This window comes from Lepidochelys kempii, chromosome 9 (genome assembly GCF_965140265.1).
Source record: "Lepidochelys kempii isolate rLepKem1 chromosome 9, rLepKem1.hap2, whole genome shotgun sequence".
In the NCBI taxonomy this organism is placed as follows: Eukaryota; Metazoa; Chordata; order Testudines; family Cheloniidae; genus Lepidochelys; species Lepidochelys kempii.
Window position 1 is genome coordinate 75,736,858 of NC_133264.1, and position 20,335 is coordinate 75,757,192.

The following is a 20,335-nucleotide window of genomic DNA, read 5'->3' on the forward strand; positions in this document are numbered from 1 at the left end:
TTTACCATTGGGACCACTCAGCCAAGTTCCTTCACTGCATTTGTTTCTAGCTGGGGCAATTCCTTTCATTGTTGATTGGCATGTGAGTTCCCTTACCAGGTAATAGGCTATGGAGCCTGCCACCGCCAACCTGGCAAATGCCAGACATCCAGGCCATCTGAACAGAAGCTTTGTGTCTTGGTGCTGGGCTTGCAAGGACTACCTCTTTTCTAACTAAGTTTTATGGCACCAAAGGAAAGTAACATTTTTCTTTCCTCTTCCCCACCCTTCACTCAGGAGAATCTCAGCATTGATGTGGGAGGTTCGATACATCGAGCATAATGCTAGGACTTTCAATGAGCCAGAAAGTCCTATAGTTAAAGCAGCCAAAATTGTAACGGATGTCTTACTTCGCTATATTGGGTGAGTACTTTGTATTTCCTTATGCCAGCATTTCTGGGTTTCTAAACCAGTTCTGAAATGTATTTTGACTTGTCCTGTTGCTCTGCAGGGATCAGAGTTGTACTGATATATTGGATGTATATAATAAAGTGAAAGCAGAAGATCTAAGCAGTACTGATGAAGAGGAGGAGGTAAGAGCAGTAAGCATGATCATCAGAAGCATACTTAGCTCTTTTTTTATTCAGTAGATGGACAGAGTTTAAAGATTTTTATGGGTTTTTTTTTACGTGTAATCGCTTTGGGGTTTGATAGAAGAATAGTTGTTATGTAACTAGTGTGGCATGGTCTTGGACGATAAACTCTCCGCATTTAGTAAGATTGATTCTTTGAGGCTGGCTAGCCATCTGAGTCTTCCCTGAGTGACTGAGTTTCACTCTCATATGGAGAGGAAATGCTGAGAGTGGGGGGGAAAATGCATGAGGTAACAATATTATATTATTCACTCCAAAGAAACCATGTGGACAGTCATCTCTCTGCAATCTGTCCACCTTCCAAGTGGCACCATAGTGGATTTTGTGTATTGAGACTTTACTTTTTTTTCATTTCTTGGTTTTGCCTTTTAAAGATGACTGATAAACAGAAACTGCTGCAAAGTTGTAACACTGTTGTCCTTTTTTATCTATTTAAAAAATGCAGTTTTCAAGAATATTACAGAGTATCATTTTCCATTGTGATGTGGTGACTGCCCATAGCTACAACTTCCTAGTTTTGCCTTTAGTTCTTTCAGGCTCTGGTGTATGAGCCATTGACAGTGGGACACATTTATGATGATCATTTGCATCTACCCTCTGCAACCCCCTCTCCCCAATATATCTATTATTCAAATCTTTGAATGAAAACTGATTGCTGGATGAACATCTGTACCAAATGAATAAACATTACACATCATTCATAGCTTTTTATAACAGACCAGAATGAATACAGTGGATCGATTGTGTTGGAGGGTAAGAAAGGAGTGGTTGTTACTTTTGTCCTAATCACTGTTGTGGCAAATCTTTTTTTCCTTTAACAAATCTCTGCCCCCCCACCCCCACCCCAGAAAAATAATAAAATCACGCTGTTTAAGCGTCTGCCCCAAACCTCATTGAAGCCAATGGAAAGTCTCCCTAGTTGACATCTGTGGGCCCCTTGATCCAAGTAATTACTGTAATAAAGATCTGATCCTGCAAAGGGCTCTGGGTGGGAGCACCACAGTGTCCACACAATGCGACATTGACTTAAGTCGGCAGCGTACCTTGCAGGTTCAGGGTCTGTGCCATTCGGAGTTGATACCAAAATATGAAAATCAGTTCCTCCTTTAATTAGATGCCAAGACTGGCTTTTAGGGGTCTTCGTTTCCCTTCTAATTTTCATGATCTCATGAACACCTATAGTAGTGTGACCTTGCAGTAGCACTTAATGCCCTTTAAGCTTTGGTGTCTCTTTCACCTGTCAGTGACCTCAGGCCACGCGGCCAGCAAATGGTCCCACTACTCCACCAAGAAGTAGAAATACTGCAGCTTCCTGAAGGAAAATGATGAAGGAGGGGGATGGCTGAGACTGCCATTAAACAAGCCAAGTCCTTATAAAGAGAAACTAGAGAAACTGGCATGGGCAGAGGCTGGAAGAGGGGTAACTGGCTCTCTCGGCCATTCTTGCACACATGAAAATGTGTAAGACAAACCCTGCAGTTTCCTACCCTGTCCTCAATGGGTTTGAGAGAAACTCCTAACCAGAAAGATTCCCTCCCCCTTGATTCTGGTGTTCAAGGAGAACTATTGTGTGACATCACTAAGATTTTAATATGGTAAAATGCTGCTATTTTATAAACGTGTTGAAGGTAGTTTAACCCTTTGTAGGCTGTATAAATAAATACATGCAGTGGTGTTATAGCCCAGACTTAAAGAAGAGCTCTGTGTAAGCTTGAAAATTTCTCTCTCTCACCAACGGAAGTTGTTCCAACAAAAGATATTACCACTCCCACCTTGTCTCTCTGAATAAATGCATGTTTGTTTGTTTTTTAAATAAAATGAAGGGCTCCTGTAACTTAAAATCCTGAAGCTTTCCTTCACAAACCTACTTGACTCATGTGGGAGGACTGTACCTCCTAGGTCTGTGTGAATCATACTTCCCATGTGGTTTTGTGATCAGCAGTGTCTGGCATTGTTGCCATATCCTCTTCCCTTTTCCCAGACCCCTCTAAGCGTGAGCATGTTCGGGGAAATGCAGTTTACCCCACCCTCTGGCACCACACAGCTCATCCAGAAAAGATAACGCAGCATAGGCCTGTATTAGCTTTCCATGAAGCCCTCTCTGCAATGAGGATTTTCCTTTGAGGGGGGTCCCTGGGTGCAGCTGCAATTAGGGTGAGTCCCTGACAGTAATGCTGCTCAGTGGAATCACTGGGACCGGTGCCAGAGCCACTTGTCTACACGGATGCTGCTGGCCTCCTGCAGATACCCTGGGATCCACATTTACTTGGCAAACATTGTGGCTTATTGCTCAGGGCAGCAAACCCTACCTCTCCCCAGCAGAACAATGTGAGAATCTCCACAAGGGATCATCATGGAGTTTTCCACCCTGTGAGCTTCCTCCCATAGGTTTTTTGGTGGAAAGAAGGGGACTGGCAATCAGGACCTTAGTGTTTAAATGTTTAGCTTCATTGAAAAAGCCCGGCGTAAGTGTATTGTGCTAGACATATTTGTTGATATTAGTAATGTAAAAAGCACAAAACATCTCTGCATTTTCTCCTTCCTCACAAATGTGGGATAAATAATTTTAATAAAATATGTTTTGTTGCATATTTTTGTAGTACAATAGCTCTTGCATTTTACCTGTCAAGTAAGGTGTTTTTCTGTTTGTGGTCCTGTGCTATTTCTTGTTCTGTTTTAAAATTAACCTGTATGTAACTAAATGAATAGAAAAGGAGTACTTGTGGCACCTTAGAGACTAACCAATTTATTTGAGCATAAGCTTTCGTGAGCCACAGCTCACTTCATCGGATGCATACTGTGGAAAATACAGAAGATGTTTTTATACACACAGACCATTAAAAAATGGGTGTTTATCAAAGAGCACTGAACATACATTGTATATTCTCTTTGGGGTCTTACAGGACTCTACCTCATCCATCCATTTTATTTTTTTTATATATCTCTGTGTAGGTATATTTATATATGTGCACACACATCAGAAACAAACTCAGGGAGTTGAAGCAGCTTTTCTGTTTAAAGATACTAAAATATAAAAGGTGGAAGTTCTAGTAAAAAAAAAAACCTCTAGTTTTGCTTAAATCTTTTTTTTTTATTGCAGTAATTTTACCCAACACATTTATTCTCACAGTAATAGTTTGGTTTTGTTCTGTGTTTTCATGCTAACACTTGTTTGAGTGTAATCATTACCATTTCCTTTAGGTAGCAGAAGTAGATGTAGATTCAGATGGGCCTGGAACTTCATGTGGGAAAAGAAGAGTGAGTAAATAACTTATCTGCGTCCAGTTTATGCTCTAGGCTTTGGGTTGGTCCACAGAATTAAAGTCCCTCACGGCCTGATCCTGCAAAGACTTAACTTTACACAGCAGTAAGACTGCTTGTACATATTAAGTTTAAGCACATGTGTAAGTGTTGGCAGGATCAGGACCTTATATTACTATAGAAATAATTTGTTGATTGCTTAGTGGCTGTTACTGTCCCGATGCTTTGGATATCTGTACGAGAGCATTAACCAACAATATACAAGCTGCTTGTGCTCCTTCAGACAGAAAAATATTGAATTTGTTTACTTTATAAATACATACTATTACTAAATTAATGCCAAGGAAGGCTGCATATATTACATGTAATAGCTAAGTTTAGCGTTCAACAAGCAATTATTTTTCCATGGTAATTAATGAGCAACTTTTCCTTAATCCAATAAGGCATTGCGGCCTTTCCGAAATATATAAAGCTCTGAACCACAACTCTTGCATCTAAAATGTTGTATGGATATTGAGTTGGATATTTTTATGTTATTAAAAGAGAAAATGCATTCTTCAGTAAATTGCATAGTCCGTATTGTTATACCACTCAACTTTTGTTGCATGTTTTTAGTTATGGACTTCAATTTTGAACCATTGTCTGAGCACATTGATAGTAATTTTAAAGCCAAGACCAGTAGATACAAAAACCTGTATACTTTAAAAGTTCTTAAAATACAGCTTTTATTTTGTTCCCTTAAAATCTTCAGGTAAGACGACCAATAAAAAGGCAGCCCTTCAAAGCAAGCCCTGGTGCTTGGAAAGAACAGTGCAAGCAGTTGTTAAGCCTAATATATGAACGTGAGGACTCCGAGCCTTTTAGACAGCCAGTTGATCTCTTCTCCTATCCTGTAAATATATTTCTACTTTCTGTAATGTAAAAAAAAACCATTCTTATAATATTTCAGTCTTTTAAGAATTCATATATTCTTCATGCTGCTGTATACATTACTGAGCTCCTCTTTGTCAGTCACAGTCTGTCTTCTTTCATGAGTGCTAAATTAATTCCCTCTGAGAAAATGAGGGACCTGTAGCCCTGGATTGAGCAGGAATAGGGCTGGCAGGAAATAGCCACCGTCTTCAGAGAGCTCAGTCAGTGCACTTCAAACCCTCCTGTTGTTCCTACATCTCACGATCTCTTGAGCAGAGACTGCCAGACACATTCTGTTAGTGTGATTGAATAAAGGAACATAAATTAGCCCATTTAAACTCATTTTCACCTCTGATGAAATGTGAACCCTTGAGTGCCAGCAAAGCCCCTTGGAATCTGTAAATATGAGTCTTGTAGCTAGAAGATTTAGCCTAAAACAGAGTTTGTGGAACAGTTTGATTATTTTGTGGGTTAGGATAAATTTGAGAGAGATTGGACTGTACAGGGACATGAAGCAAAGCACATGTAATGTTTGCTTAACCAGTTCATGGCAGCTAGTGATAACTTTACCTAGTTGTTAATATTACATACATTATTTCTGTAGGACTATCGAGATATTGTAGACACTCCAATGGATTTCAGCACTGTGAAAGAAACTTTGGAAGCAGGAAATTACACCAATCCTCTGGAATTTTACAAGGATGTTCGCTTAATATTCTGCAACTCTAAAGCTTACACACCTAATAAAAAGTCACGGGTAAGCAATAAAAACATGTATACGTGACATCTCAGGCCATTTCTTCTAAGATCTTCAATCACACTTTCATATAAGGAATGAATGGCACTTGGAATGTGCAGATGGAGGTCGTAACATGATATTTTTAAATATAAATGAACAGTCTTTATCGTTTTAAGGACCTAGGATAATAAATTCCCTTTGCAAAGCCCTCCCAGAACATGCAGGTGACTATGTCTCAGTTTCTTGAGAACTTTCAGGCACAACATTCAGAAATACTGTAGTTATAGTCTAGATCAGTGGTTCTCAACCTATTTACCATTGTGGGCCGCATATGCAGCTCTCTGTGGTATGTGGGCCGCATCCACACCCTATATATACTACCTGTATGGCTCTTAGGATGTCACATGGGCTGCAGCGGCATGCTGATTGGGCCGCAAGTGGGCCACGGGTTGAGAACTACTGGTCTAGTACTATAGGTATATCTACACTGCAGGAAAAACCCATGTCAGTGAGTTGGAGAACCTGTATCAACTGACTTGGGCTCGCACTGCAGGGCTAAAAATAATAGTGTTTATGCTATTTCTATTTGGAATGTCGTTGTTGTAAAGTCACCCAGACTGGCGGGTGTAGTTACTAAAACTACTTTTAATTCATCTGTTGACATTTTCTAAAGTTGGAGCTGTTTTTATTCTGGTAATATATGTGAGAGCTGAAACTCAGTAATGCTCCTGTGATTCCAGAAGCCAAGCAAAACCAATGTAGGCATGATCTTTAGTAATGCAGGAAAATAATGCATATTAAAAAGTAATGCCCTTGTCCTAGCACACTCATTTAATGCCACCATTTAACATATTTTGAAAGAATGCTGGTTACCATTTCAGGTACCACTGCCATGCAGGAAATGGAATGTGCATCAGGTATTAAGAATGAAACCTGTTTGGAGCTAGACTGGGCTGTTAGGCTGAGCTCTGAGTATTGGGTGGCAGATAGGTGCACTGTCCCGCACTGAGCATGTGGAATGGGCTGTGACTCAGGGTGGTCTACACAGAGAAAAAGCCTACAGTAGCTAGTGCTATAAGTATAGTGCCCTTGTGTGCATTAGCTTAATGCACTTTGAAAAAGCATTAAGCTAAACCTCCCAAGGGCACACTTGGATTGCAGTGTAAGTGTCTACACGGGGAATAGTATGGAATATCTAGTGCACTTTGAATTCACACTCTACCTTAACGTGCACTAACTTCCCCATGTAGACAAACACTCAGAGTGTTAAAGTGTTCTCCTCTTGTTCTGGTGTGGAGGAAATTACCTCACCCTTTTTTGGGGTAAAGCTTCCCACCACTTTCATACACCTGGATACAATCTGCTAGCTACTGTATATGGAGGTAAAGCTGTGGCTCCTCCCACTCTCATCCCCTTCCTCTCCGCTCACTCACAGTAGGGGAGTATCAGATGTGCAGTCCCTGCCCTTCCCTTTTCGTGCCAGAGGCATGAGCCAGGCAGCGCTAATTTGGATGTGCAGAGGGTGAGATGCCTTGGCTGTACTTACACTGAACTTACCAGGCTTTTCTCTCAGCTATATTGGGGCTAATCAAAAATCTAGCCTTTAGTTAAATAGGCTAAACTTGACTTCATGCAAAAAAAAAAAAAAAAAGGGGGAGGGGGTGATGTTTAACTTCACGTGAGACTTCAGGGGGTTTAATGAATTGTTTTAATCCTTTCTTATTAGGGGTACCTCATTACTTGTTTGTCATCTATTTGGTTTGTACAATAAATAAAATTAATTATATTTTAAGACCATAAACTCTGAAGTACTTCATTATTGATTTCTATAGCTAGAATACAGATGACTTCTTTATACTAGGACACGTGTTATGATTTTCGCAGTTGTCTGTCGATATGGATTTTGCTTTTGGAATATTGGAGGTTGATATATTTCTGTGAAGTTTTGCATGGAATTGATCTCCACAGTTAGAGCAATCAGTAAATCTGGCCATAACTTCTTTCTCCAGATCTATAGCATGACGCTTAGACTATCTGCCTTATTTGAAAATCATATTAAAAACATCATCTCTGAATACAAGTTGGCCATGCAGTGTCAAAAGAGAAATAAACCACGATACCGAAAACGACTAAGGAGCAGTAGTAGTTCACCATCTAGTAGCAGAGCATCCAGGTAACTTAATAATGAAACTCACTATCTGCTTATTTTGAAATTCTCTGTTTTGGGGGAAATTAATGTTCAGATAAGAAGGAAGTAACAATATGGCTTATTTTATAGTACAGTCTCTCCTGTGGGTGACCAGATTGTGAGTTTAAATGCTGAGGCTCATACGTAATCCTAACAAGGGGAGGGATGCTGTATAAAAGTGTGAAAGGAGCTGTATAAAAGCCATATTAATTTCTATAACACAGTAGGAAAGCAAGATAAAAATCTTGTTCTTGAACAGTTGTATTCCTTTAATAAATTCACCAATATTTTTGCTTTGTTATGTATTTGATTATTACAGCTATGTAACCTTTGAGACAAAAGATCAGATGCTCCCTGTTACATTTAAACATCAGAATTACACTGATGATCTGGTAACAGTGTCGTGTGTTTTTTTTGCTTTTCAAATCCTTTTGTGTTAACATTTGTCTATTTTTGGGGTGTTTCATATCTTCAGCCCTAAAGGGAAACAGAAACAAGTGAAGATGCAACCTAAAATCAACCAGAATACCTCACTGCCTTTGACTAGGACTAGCTCTTCAGTTTCATCTCATGGTAAGTAGAATAAAAAATGGCGTACATGGCCAAGCCAAAGTCTGAAAACAGGAGTGCCTGAAGTATTTCCACTGCTGCTTCCTAATAACCACAGTATGAAGAAAAGCTGAGGGGTATTTATTGCTGATCTTAAACAAGCTCATTGTATTTATCTATCAAAGGCTAGTATCTAATTGCTGTATAATTAAAGATTTTGGTTATATAAGTATGTTTGGCATAGGTTACATGCAAACTAGATACACTAGTAACTTACAAAAACTTGAGGGATGTATCAAAAATTTGTTTCCTCTGCATTAATTAAAGAAAAGACTGAGCCATTTTGGACCTGTGAAATCTGATTGTTTGCAGAGTGCCCTAGCACGTCAGTATAAGGAGAGATTAAGGAAATCATCTGAGTTTATTATGTCCTGTTTTTAAGTTTCAGATACTACCGAGGAGGCTCTGGGTTCAGCCATTGGTGAAGAAACAGAGGGCCAACCATCCTCATCCGGGTTAAATACACAGAACCGAAGTGGAAATAACATTGATCCAGGGAAAAATAGACTAGTCAGGAGTAAATCCACACCAGTTAAACAAGGTTGGAAATTATATACTTTCTTTGGATGACTAGTTTTACTATAAAAGAAATCTGCTTCTGGTATCTATGGACTACTGTAGACAAACACTTATTGCGTTGCAATATGTGGTATAAATCTACAGTTCTCCAGTGTGCTCCTCAATCTCCATGAGGACTATGTTCACCAACTTTCTAATTGCTGAAAACCAGACACCCCTGCCCTGCCTCTTCCCCCAGGGCACCCCTCCTCCCCTGCTCGCTCTCCTCTTCCAGAAAGCTGGTGTGATTGAGCAAGATGGTGCTGATTTTTGAGACTTAGAACAGCTTGACAGGTTTAGAAGAAGTGTTTGTTCTTTGCCTTTTGGAAAACTTTTTTCTTATACTTGATGCCTTTCTACAACAAAGTTCTCCACAGAAAAATCATGTAGAAAAAACCTCTATCCTTAGGAGCATTCATTAAATATGTCACCTATTCTGTAGGTAGGCTTTCCCCACACACTTTTTCAGGGACTTTTTTTATTTTTAAAAGAGAAACCTGATTGCAAACTCAAATGAAGCAAACTTAATGAACTGATTCAGTGTGGTATTATACAAATACATATTGACATTTACCCAGTGTGCATGTATTTGGAATTGTGGCCTAATACTTAGGGCTTGTCTATACAACTTTTCTAATATAATCTTAACTAAATTAATGTGGAAGTCTGTGTAGTTAAATAGATGATACCCCCTAATGTAGATGCACTTCAACCCATTTAATCCTTGTTTAGCATGTACTAGTAAATTACTAAATTAAATTAAACTCATGTAAATGAGGGTTAAACACATTTAAGTGCATCTACATTAAGAGAGATGTACCACCGCCATTAACATCCAAAAAAATGTTTAAAAATTTTCCTATAACTTGGTTAAAAGCCTATCCCACCTCTTTTCTATGTGTCATTAGATACCAAACGTTACAGGAATTTGAGTTTTTTCTAAGGGCGAGGGTGAATGAGAAGTTCCACAAACTTAGAAAAGGCAAGTTTCAGCTATCCAGACAAGAATGCCTTGCTAAAACATAATATCTCAAGATCATGCCAAACAAACCTGGCAGCATATGTAATTCTGCTATAAAATGCAGCAAACCATTTGCCAGATGCTGCTAACTACTCGGCCCATTTTCCATACTCATAATCATCTTGTTTCTGTTTTAGAATCTCTAAATTTGTTACAAATTTTATGGCTTCTGGTGTATTATGCACACTAAGATTTGTTTTTGTAGAAATTAAGTCTTTTTAGGTGTCTAAATAGTTCTTTGAAAAGCTGGGAAGTGATTTTCGGCTGTTTAAGAAAGTATTGTATTTTAAATCAAACTTATTTTAAAAACTGTCGCTAGAATAGCCATCTCCGAATATTGTTTGAATAGAAATGTATTAATCGACACTCTTGATAACTCACAGAAAAGTAGCCTTGCCCTACTTCCCAAGTATGTGGGGGTGCAGTAATTGGCATTGCGGGGTGCTGGTCCTGTAGGAGCACTAACTGGCATTGAGGGGGAATGCTGAATTTTAGGGAGAGAAGTAAGTGTTATTGAGGGGGTTCTGGGGGTGTGGATGGAGCAGTAAGTGGCATTGAGGGGGCATGGGGGGATGACTAACTGGAATTGATGGAGCATGCTGTGGGTGGGGGCACTAACTGGCAGAGAGGGGGCGGTGGAATTGGGGGAACCATTAACTGGCAGCGGCGGGGCGGTGTGTGTGTGTGTGATGGGGGTGGGGAACTCGGGGCACAGTGGGGTGGGGTCTGTCCCCAGAGCGAGGGTCCAGGGCAAGAAAATGAGGGCACAGCAGTACGGGTGAGGGGGCAGACTGGATCTCCCCTCGAGCAGCGATAGGGCCAGTACCTGGGTCCAGGAGTCAGCCAGTTCTCCCCATTAGCAGCTGAGCAGCTGCTGCTCTTCCCACCATCTTGGTGTGGAGGCTGATCACGATTACTCTGGTAACCGGACTTTTAGTGTCCAGTCAGCTATGCTGACTAGACACTGCCAGGTCCCCTTTTCGACTGGACTTTCCGGTAAAAAACTGGACATCTGGCAACCCTAGAGTGAACCCTGCTGCTGAAACAGTTACTTAGTGGGCTTAAGCCCTGCTGTTTCAAACAGCTAAATGTACTTGTGATCTCTCCACCTGAGTGCTATATTAAATTGAGCTTATTTCCCTGCTTTGTCGTGTTTCTGGACACATTTTTTACAATTCTGAAATCTGTTATCTAAACTATGGGATAAATATTCTCCAAAGATTCAACCAATGCCCCTAAAATGTTACCAAGATGGGAAAAGTTGATAATTCTCAAAGAAAGTTAGGAGTTTCCCAAAGGCTTTTAGGAAACCGCTAACATTTTATTTGGCATATTAAAGCTGAAGAGAAGGGGGAAAATATTTTAAAAGTTGAACAGAAATGTCCTGACTAGCTCATGGCTTTTGTTTTTTATCTGGAGTTACACAGTGGTTCACAAAGCTGTGATAGAACAGGTATAAGTGTTTCACTCTTGTGAAACTATCAAAGGGTACACACACCTTTCTCAACATATGAATATTTTTGTAAATCAAATTGCTATCATGTTAAGGTGCACTTACAAAAATGTGGTGTTTGTTATGGGGTAGGGCTTCACTTTTCCAGGATGAATGTGATTTTTCAACTTTCACAAGCAGTATATGTTAACTGTGAAAGGAGAAATATTTTAAGCCCGAACACAGCAAAGGCACTAAAGCATGTGCTGAGCTTTCAGTACTTAGTAATCCCATTGATTTCATTTGGACTCCGCACATGCGTAATAGTAAGTATGTATTGAAATGCTGATTGGGGCCTTAGAGAACAGATGTTTGATGAGGGCTGATAGCACAAACTATTTGAGAGAAATGTAAATTTTGATAGAAAATCCTTTTTATATTTGAAAAGAATTTTTCCCTTGAACTGCTGCAGTTCAGATTTAACTTTGTTATCACACTGTTAACAAGTGATTGTTTTTTTGTGTTTGTTTAGATCAGTCTCTTGATGGACCACTTACAAATGGGGATAGCAGAGAGCCTCGGATAGCAGTCAAGCGAAAGTTAGTAAGTGCCTCAGAAGAGGAGGAACACCTAGAGGAAGAGGAGAAAAAGAGAGAATTAAAAGAAAAACCTGGTTTATCTTCATCAGAAAGTGGGGAGTCAGGATCCAGTTCAAGCTCTGAAAGCAGATGTGGCTCTGATTCAGATTCTGAATCAACCTCTAGAACAGATCAGGATTACATTGATGGAGATCATGACTACAGTAAAGTTGTGCAAACTAAACCCAAAAGAAAAATTAAAAGGAAAATTTCTAGTGGGAAAAGAAATTGGCAGGGCAGAGGGACAGGGAGGAGAGGTAGATGGGGCAGATGGGGTAGATGGAGCAGAGGGGGAAGAGGGAGCAGAGGGGGAAGAGGAGGCTGCAGCAGAGGAAGAAGAGGAGGCAGGGGAGGAAGAAGAGGCAGAGGAGGTAGAGGAGCTTCACGAGGAGCAACCAGAGCCAAACGTGCACGAATGGCAGAGGATGAATTTGAGAATCTGTTTGGAGGCCGATTTGGTGAGAATATGTTTGGAGGACGATTCAGTAGGCCACCACGAATTAAAACAAGGAACGAGGGCAGGAGAACTGTTTTATATAATGATGATTCAGATAATGACAACTGTGTGCACACCGAGGATCCTCTGAATCTTGGTACTTCCAGATCGGGCAGGGTGCGGAAAATGACAGAAAAAGCCAGGGTCAGCCATCTCATGGGATGGAATTATTGACAGATAAAAATCTTGGAAAAATTTCAAATGAACTTCAATGGCCTTCTACTGCAGGGATTTTACCAGAAAATCTACCAAGCAAGTTGTGGGGGGACTCCACTCACTTTCTACAGTGGTGCTTTTCCATTATGCCAGTATACATTTGTTTTAAGACTTCAGATTGCCACACTTCATTGGTCAAAAAAAGCCTTACTTATTAGTCCTTAAATTACAGAAATTCTTCCCCACGCACTACAAGTTCATTTTGTTTCAAGGAGCTTCCAGCTTCTCAATAATAGCATGACATTTTGAATCATGATTATGAAATCTCTCCCTTGTTTTGTTTTTTTGTATTATAGAAATAGCACCTTCTTACAGAGTTTTTATATGGTTTGTCATAAATCCTTATACACAGTAATAATTATAACTTTTGCACAATACACCAATCCTAAAGGCAGCTATAAAATGTTTACCATTTCTATATTGTAAGAAGGATCTGGATTATTTTAATCTTCCCAGGCCAAACTTTCATGAATTGTGCTGAACTGAAGTATGTTTATACTACAGTTTAGGGGGGGCTTGAAATGCGTTCTGTTGGTTCGTAATTCATGTAAAAAGTGAGAAAAGGGTTGGTGCCTTGTAAATATGTAGCAAACCTTTGATGTGGTGTGTCCTAATGTGTGCATTAACTTTATTAAAAAGAGAATACTTGAGAAGTATGAATATCTAGACAGAAGGTGCCAAATGCAAAAGTTACTTGCATCTATTTTCTTTTTGTCCTCTCATATTTTTATAGCATTAATAGAGATTGTGCAGCAAAGGGTTAATTTCAACATTTGAAAGGTTTCTCCTCTTCACAGCATTACATGTCTTAATAGTAGCTCAGCTACCTCTGTTTACAACTACTGGAAACGTAAAAGAAAATAGACGTTATTCTGCAGTGCTTATAGAAGAAGAGGCAAGAATGAGTACAGCAGGGATGGAATTGCTCAAATTGTGAAGAAACCATTTCTTGATCATATTGACGCTCTGAAACAAACCTTAGTGTAGCTATCAAAGCTTTCACAAGCCTAATATGCTTTTAGCAGATGGTAATTTGTTGGGCAAACAGCCAGTGGGCTCTCACATATTTCTGGTGTCGCTTATTCAATGAAAGTCTGTTTCTGTTTTTAATTTGATTATTGAAACTTTCAAAGAAACCTAAATTGAGCTATCGTGTCTCTACTGGCTACTCATATTTTTGTATCGTTACTGATAAGTTTCCATTCATATCATTGACAAGAGTCCTTGTAGCTCAAGCTTCCAGAAGAGAATTCACATTGTACTGTACTCTTGCCTTGTAAATGTTGCATTGAAAAATAATAACTTGCACTCATTCTGGCAGTAATAATACAGTATGCAATGCTATGAGGGAAATGTAGGGTTAGGAGATTACTCTGTATCTTGCTCCTCAGGCTGAATGACTGACTGTGTTTAATTAATTGGAACATGCTTGTTCTTGTGGAGTGAGAATGAGAGTTGCAGCCTTCTACTTTGTAGGGTCCAGTTAAAAGATTTGTGGGACTCTGTCATGTTAGAGCAAGGAAGAGACACCTAGCTGGGTTGAGATAGTGAATCATTGATTACACGAGAAAAAGGGATGAGAGAGGAGGTTTGGAAATCGAAATAAGTGAGGGATGAAATTCTGAAATTTCTTCCTCAGTGTGCATCTTTTAAAAGTTGGTCAATAATTCTGGAAAACCTGCGGGGGGGGGTACACGGGGGGACAGTGAAGTGTATATTCTCATGCATATATAGATTTGTTTCTGGCCTTTTTTTATGACAAATATTATCAGGCTGATCTCTCTTTGCAACAGTTCTAGTCACGTGCAAGGTAACTGGAACAAATGCTTTGCGGGTCATCAGGCTTGGGAGTGGGGAGAAGAAAGCAGTCTAAGTAGTATATAGTAATGATCTGAATTTATGGTACAGTAAAAATCTCTCAAACTTTTTGTTACAGTCGTCGTCCTGATTATGCCAAAACTAATTTCTGGGCATGACTCAGATGCTCCATTTAACAAAGAAATGGATACAGAGGATCTCCTAGCTCTGTGTTGGGCTTTAAAATACAAATGCCTGTCCTATCATCTTACATTTTCTTCTGAATACATTCTGTATTCTTCCCTAGAGTTATTGGTCCTCATGTCCATGTAACCAGGAAAAGCATGGATATGTAAGTTCTTAGACATAATCATACACATTTTAGATCAAAGTTCTTTTTAACCAATATGAATGCTAAGATTCCTATGCTAAAGTCCTGAGATTCTGAAGAAATGCTATTCATATATTTCTGGCTGGCTAAAACTGTAATTATTAATTTATTTGGGGGGGGAGGGGAGGAGGAGGAAAAACATGGATTCCTGAAAAAAATCATGATTTCCTAAGTTTAAATGTATTTTTAGCAACAATTAGAATAAGATTAAATATGTTCTTAAATGTATCTTTTATATGTAATGAAGTACTGTGAAGATAACAGTAAAACAGCACTTTGCTGTGGTGTAAGTATTAATCTAAAATGTGTTGTTTGATTAAGAGCCAGACAGCAGGGTGTGCTAGAACAACAGAGCTATTGCTTTTTGTAAAGAATCTGAGAATTTTTTTAATTTTATTTTATTTTGTGCATGAAAACCTTTGTATAAGCATGAAAGAAATAACTTATATTTTGAATGCTATTTTTACTTGATTTTGTATCTGGATTTTTTTTTCCAATTTAGACATTTGATTTCTTTCTCAGCCTCATTCTGTGGATTAATTATAACTGTAGTAAGTTGGACAGTTTTTCTTTTACTTGGGTGTTAAATTCAATTAGAAGCCACTTAATTAAAGCTGCATGACACTTGATTTTACCCTGATAGCTGCAGCAGGAGCAATGAAACAAGAATAGCCCTTGCACCAAAAGGGTTGCAACCCAGTCCTTCAGACCTCAATCCAAATCTTCTGTGCCCATTTAATGCCTCATTGAAGTCAATGGGGTTCCATGCAGGCACAGAGCTCTGTCCACTCCGAATAGTCAGCAATGTCTTTATTCATACAGTTTTAACCAAAAGTAACTTCTCTTTGGGTCCACTCTTTAATACTTGTGTATGAAGGTGTTTTGATCATATATTTAAGATACTAATGGTTAACCAAGTCCCTAGTCAGGCTGTAGATTGCTGATATTTAGGTAATATTCAAGTACCAGGCTTTCTCCAGAAATGGGTATGAATGTTTATAGAAGTTTTGAATGGTCTCACTCCCTAGTGTCTGCAGTTTGAGGGCATCCCATTACCAGCCTTAGGAAACAGGACTGCAAATAGAGCCACCAGCCAGCAGCTACATTTGATTTGTGCGTGTTGGAGGGTTCCTTTGATTCTCCCCTCACCCCCACACACACTTTCAACAGGAGGGGCCTCAATGTTTGAGAGTGTGCTTGATTATTGTGTGTTTTGAATACCAACTTACTACCTCTGCAGCATGCCCAGCTCCTGCAGGCACAGGGCACACAGGCCCAAGCTTCGCCCTGAACACTGATATGTTGTCACGAGGCCTTCAACCCAGTCCCAGACTTCCATTTTGCCTCCCCTTATTTTGCGTGTCTCTGCTCCATCCCCTTCTGGTTTTGTGGCTTTGTTTCCTCCCTTTTTCCTTCCGTTCTTTGTTTCTCTGTCCTCTCCTAAGAGCCAGCCTATGCTGCTGCTCCTGCACTCCATAGTATTCCCCTGAATTTTGTCGGCAGGAACAGCTGATCCTTAAACTCTGACACTCTTGCTGGGCTATTAGGAATACAGTAGGTTCTTTCTCACCTGTCCACCTAAAGTCACTTGCCTGTAAATTCAAGTCAAGCTTTTTTTCTTGCCAAATTTTGCTTATTAAGAAACCTTCCAGAAGTGTTAGTAGTAAATGAATAGAAATGTAGAAAGTTCTTGGGCCTGATTCTCCATTGTCCTGCACTTTAGGTCTTCATTTACACCAGTGTAAACACTCAAATCAGAGCAAGTACTGTTTGCACACTCTGAGGTAAAGGTACAGGCCAGTTCTGACCATTTGAATTAAAAATGTAGGTCTCACCTGACCTCCCATATAAATTGTTTCATGCTATTATCTGAATTATCACGTTTTCTTTATCTGAACGTGAGTTAATGTAACACCTGTAAAGCTCATGTATTTCTTTTCCAGTGTCTGAGATAGTGGGATTAGCATACAATTTCACCTGCATTTTGGAATATTCAGTTACAACTCAGCATCACAAACACCAATCAGCATGGTATATTTTGAAGGTTTAGCTTATCTATCTGTTTAATTTGGGGGCGCGGGGTAGGGGAGATCTCTTATGGTACATGAAGTATTCTGAAATGCTGAAAATAGCTGAATAGCATGAGGCAATTAATCTGAAAAGTGTTTTCTCTATTGCCTTTAGTGTGTGTGTGTTTTTGAAAAGGGAGTAAATCTTGGGTTGTCATGAGTGCTTTCAGCTGAAAGAAACCTATACTACTTGATTCAGGTTCTTACACAGCATGCATCATTGTAGTATCTGATTTACGTTTCACTCCCGTTTTTCGTTTTGTGTCAGTGTCAAGAGGATTCATGCCTTTTTAGCTGTTGTCATACTTACAGAGCATGAGGTGTACTCAAGCTTCCCAATGAAGTATCCCTCTTCTGTCTCAATATCACATCCTTTCTGGTGTCATACTTATGCCCACTTGTACTCTTTTTAAAAACAAACAAACCCTATAAAATGCAGCAATATGCTGAATGACTGACCATTTCCACTAGTAGATGTTCAGGGCCAAAGGCTCAAATCTGCAAAGACTTATTCAAGAAGAAAGCAATGGGCCTTCTTATGCAAGTAAAATTGCTCATAGCTATAGTCTGTGCAGGCTTGAGCCCTACAATAGCAAGGTCTTGCTAGGACAAAAGTAAAGTTTATTAACTGAACTGGGTGGGGAAGTTAACTCAGACCTATCTGTATTTATATCTGCTTCAAGTCTGCAATAATTCCTCACTTTCAAACCTAACAACTTCACAAACTGCAAAGCAAAGATTAAAAAGGAGAGAGACGATGGTATGTTTTCTTAAAGTATGAGAGGAGTAATTCACCTGAAAAACAAGCCATGTCGGAAAATTATCTGTCATATTTATAATACAAGAATTGTGATATGTAAAAGTAAGAGGAGGCAAAAATTTTTACAGTTAGGAAACCAACTTGTGAGTGATTTGAGTTTGAGTTCTTTATACTGTTTGTTTTAATCAACTTCCCTTATGATTAAAAAATAAATGTAGACCTAGCTATTTCTTCTGCACATAAATATGAAAACTGTATAGTATATAAATACTGAATATAATTGAAGTCAGGTGTGTGATGGGTAAAATATCCATGTACAGTAATTAAAAATTAAGGAAAGAAAAATTAAAATGTATTGCTTCTGACAATGGTTTTGAGGAGCTGACTACTAAAAGTGAGATGAATATTGGTAAATATTTGAAAATATGGCTCCTAGATGTCTATATAATGTGTTCGATGAACATTCCAAATCATGCAGTATTAAAATGAGAAAATGCATTTAATGACTCACTCAAGACTAATAATTCACCCTTAACCTGTGCAGAGGATGACAGAGTAAACAAACCAGTTTTAGGTTAAGGATGTTATCAGCCTTAACTTAGTGTATCCTCCTATTGTTGGTCTGTATCACTACTTTAATGTTTTTGAAATGTATTTTTGTGTTTACATTTCTTGGTGTGTTTGGTTTTGTTTTGTTTTTTTTAAACTGTCATGGCAAGTTTTATAAAATGCTAATTATTTACTTGATAGACTGAAGGAGCAGTTAACAATCTATGGATAAATTTATATTTAGTAATGTAGGAAGCTGTCGTGTTCTTACAAGTATGTATTCTAGAAAATTACTGCACATGTGCGGTAGTTAATTTTCAAATTTTAGTATATTGAATGTTTACACATTTTTTTTAAAAAACCTCTTTTATGTAAGTAAGTAATAGCCTGCAAAATTTTGGTTTTTAGTGATAGAAACACAAAGACCTGTTGGAAGCTTGTACGTTTTTACTATGTTATGTTTCAGGCCACAGCAAATTTCTGCAACTGCTATGAATCCCTGAAAAATTAGATTTCCAGTGGAATTGCTGTCACAGCCTTAACTCTAGTACGAAAATGGTGCTATTACATATATATGCATGGATGTGGGTACCTCAAATCTGATGAGTGTTTAAATGGGAACTTTTAAGTTCAGCATTTGATGCTGAAAATGCAAACAAACTAATGCTCCTAGATAGATAAGGACAGTTATGCTTTGTGATTTCATCATAAAATATTTAAACTTCCAGGCATATTAGAACAATTTCCGAGTCTCTTATAAATAAGAAGATAGTGCATACCTTCCCAGTTTCTGGGTGCATTAAACATTTGTGAAGGTAAGGGTAGTGCAAGAGGGAGAGCGCTTGAAGTGTTAGAGAGCGAAAGGGTCTGTTTGAATGGAAGATAAATTTGGTGTTTCTGTGCTATATGGTGTTACCATTCATAGTGGTTTTACAGGTTTTTTTTTGACCGACAGATACCCCACTTAGGTTTTCAAAATGCTTTCTCAGTAAGTGGCATTCACCCAACATACTCCTATATCTAAGGCTGATTTTTTAAATTTTCCCTAGGAATATTAATATAAGTTATTCATTCTTTACATAAGAATCATTACAGCAGACTTCATTTAGAAATATCAGTTTTTACAGTTGAGGGGCTTGGAACAATGAAATGGTGCTGTCTAGCCTCGCACATTTCGGTGTTCTTGACAGTTTAAAATACTCCACCAAAAATGCACAAAACTGATTTGAACTGATATGTCTAGTTCCTGTATTGATTTTTCAAGGGGATATTTATGCCCATATCTTCACATCCGCTATCTCAGGTCCCTTTAAATGAATACTTCAGGGATTTTTAATGCCACTTGATGGCAGACCAAATGTAATATTTATATGCAACGAGCTGTTAGTTTTTGTATTGTAAAAATGTAAATTTGTAAAGATTTTTTTCTAGCGTTTTTTTGAAGTCACTTATGTAATTTAGGATGTTTCATTTTTCCAGCTGTGGGATTGTCTTAATAAAAAACCATAAATCTTACTTTGATTTTGCATTACTTATTAAACAGTTTAGACATTATAAAGACAAGTGAACTAGTTAGAGCTTTAACTAAGCATACCGAAAATTCACCTTTTGATTTAGTTCTGGATAATTCTACACTGAAGTTACAGGAAAATTATGCTTTTTATACTATAGTAATCATTGGAACATCAGTTGACTGGTTGATGGAAAGCTCCCACATTCCTTATTTAAGATCTTTGGGCCATACCAGATAAGCCAGGAGGGGGGGGGAAGGAAATACAATCAGTTCCCATGCCTGGAGTGCCCTTTGAATTTTTGTCAGCAGGAGAGGAGCAGACCCTGGCACAGAATACCATGGACATCCATGCTTCCTAGCAGCATTTTCTGCCCAGGTATTAATGGCAACTGCTTCCTCCAAGTCACCGCTGTGGAAGTTTTCCACAGTGGCAGGTCTCATGGTACTGGACCCCCCTCCTCCCTTAGCAGCTTACAACCTTAACCAGCATTTCTCCCTCTTTTAGGAGTGGAGAATAATGCTGAACAGCTTGTTCCCTGTGGAGCATTTCGCTA

General features: G+C 38.8%; 1 protein-coding gene across 4 annotated transcripts in view; it reads left to right on the plus strand.

Annotated features, from left to right (window-relative positions):
• The window catches only part of BRWD3 (bromodomain and WD repeat domain containing 3), an 88,556-nt gene extending 68,773 nt beyond the window's left edge, over positions 1-19,783 (plus strand). For all 4 annotated transcript variants that reach the window (XM_073360928.1, XM_073360930.1, XM_073360929.1 and 1 more), the window contains 9 exons: positions 277-402; positions 491-572; positions 3,834-3,890; positions 4,645-4,785; positions 5,410-5,562; positions 7,554-7,717; positions 8,208-8,305; positions 8,724-8,882; positions 11,885-19,783. In XM_073360928.1, the coding sequence (XP_073217029.1) occupies positions 277-402; positions 491-572; positions 3,834-3,890; positions 4,645-4,785; positions 5,410-5,562; positions 7,554-7,717; positions 8,208-8,305; positions 8,724-8,882; positions 11,885-12,660 (1,756 nt within the window). In that variant the 3' untranslated portion in view covers positions 12,661-19,783. The remainder of the gene's footprint in view (positions 1-276; positions 403-490; positions 573-3,833; positions 3,891-4,644; positions 4,786-5,409; positions 5,563-7,553; positions 7,718-8,207; positions 8,306-8,723; positions 8,883-11,884) is intronic.
• Positions 19,784-20,335: the final 552 nt, after the last annotated feature.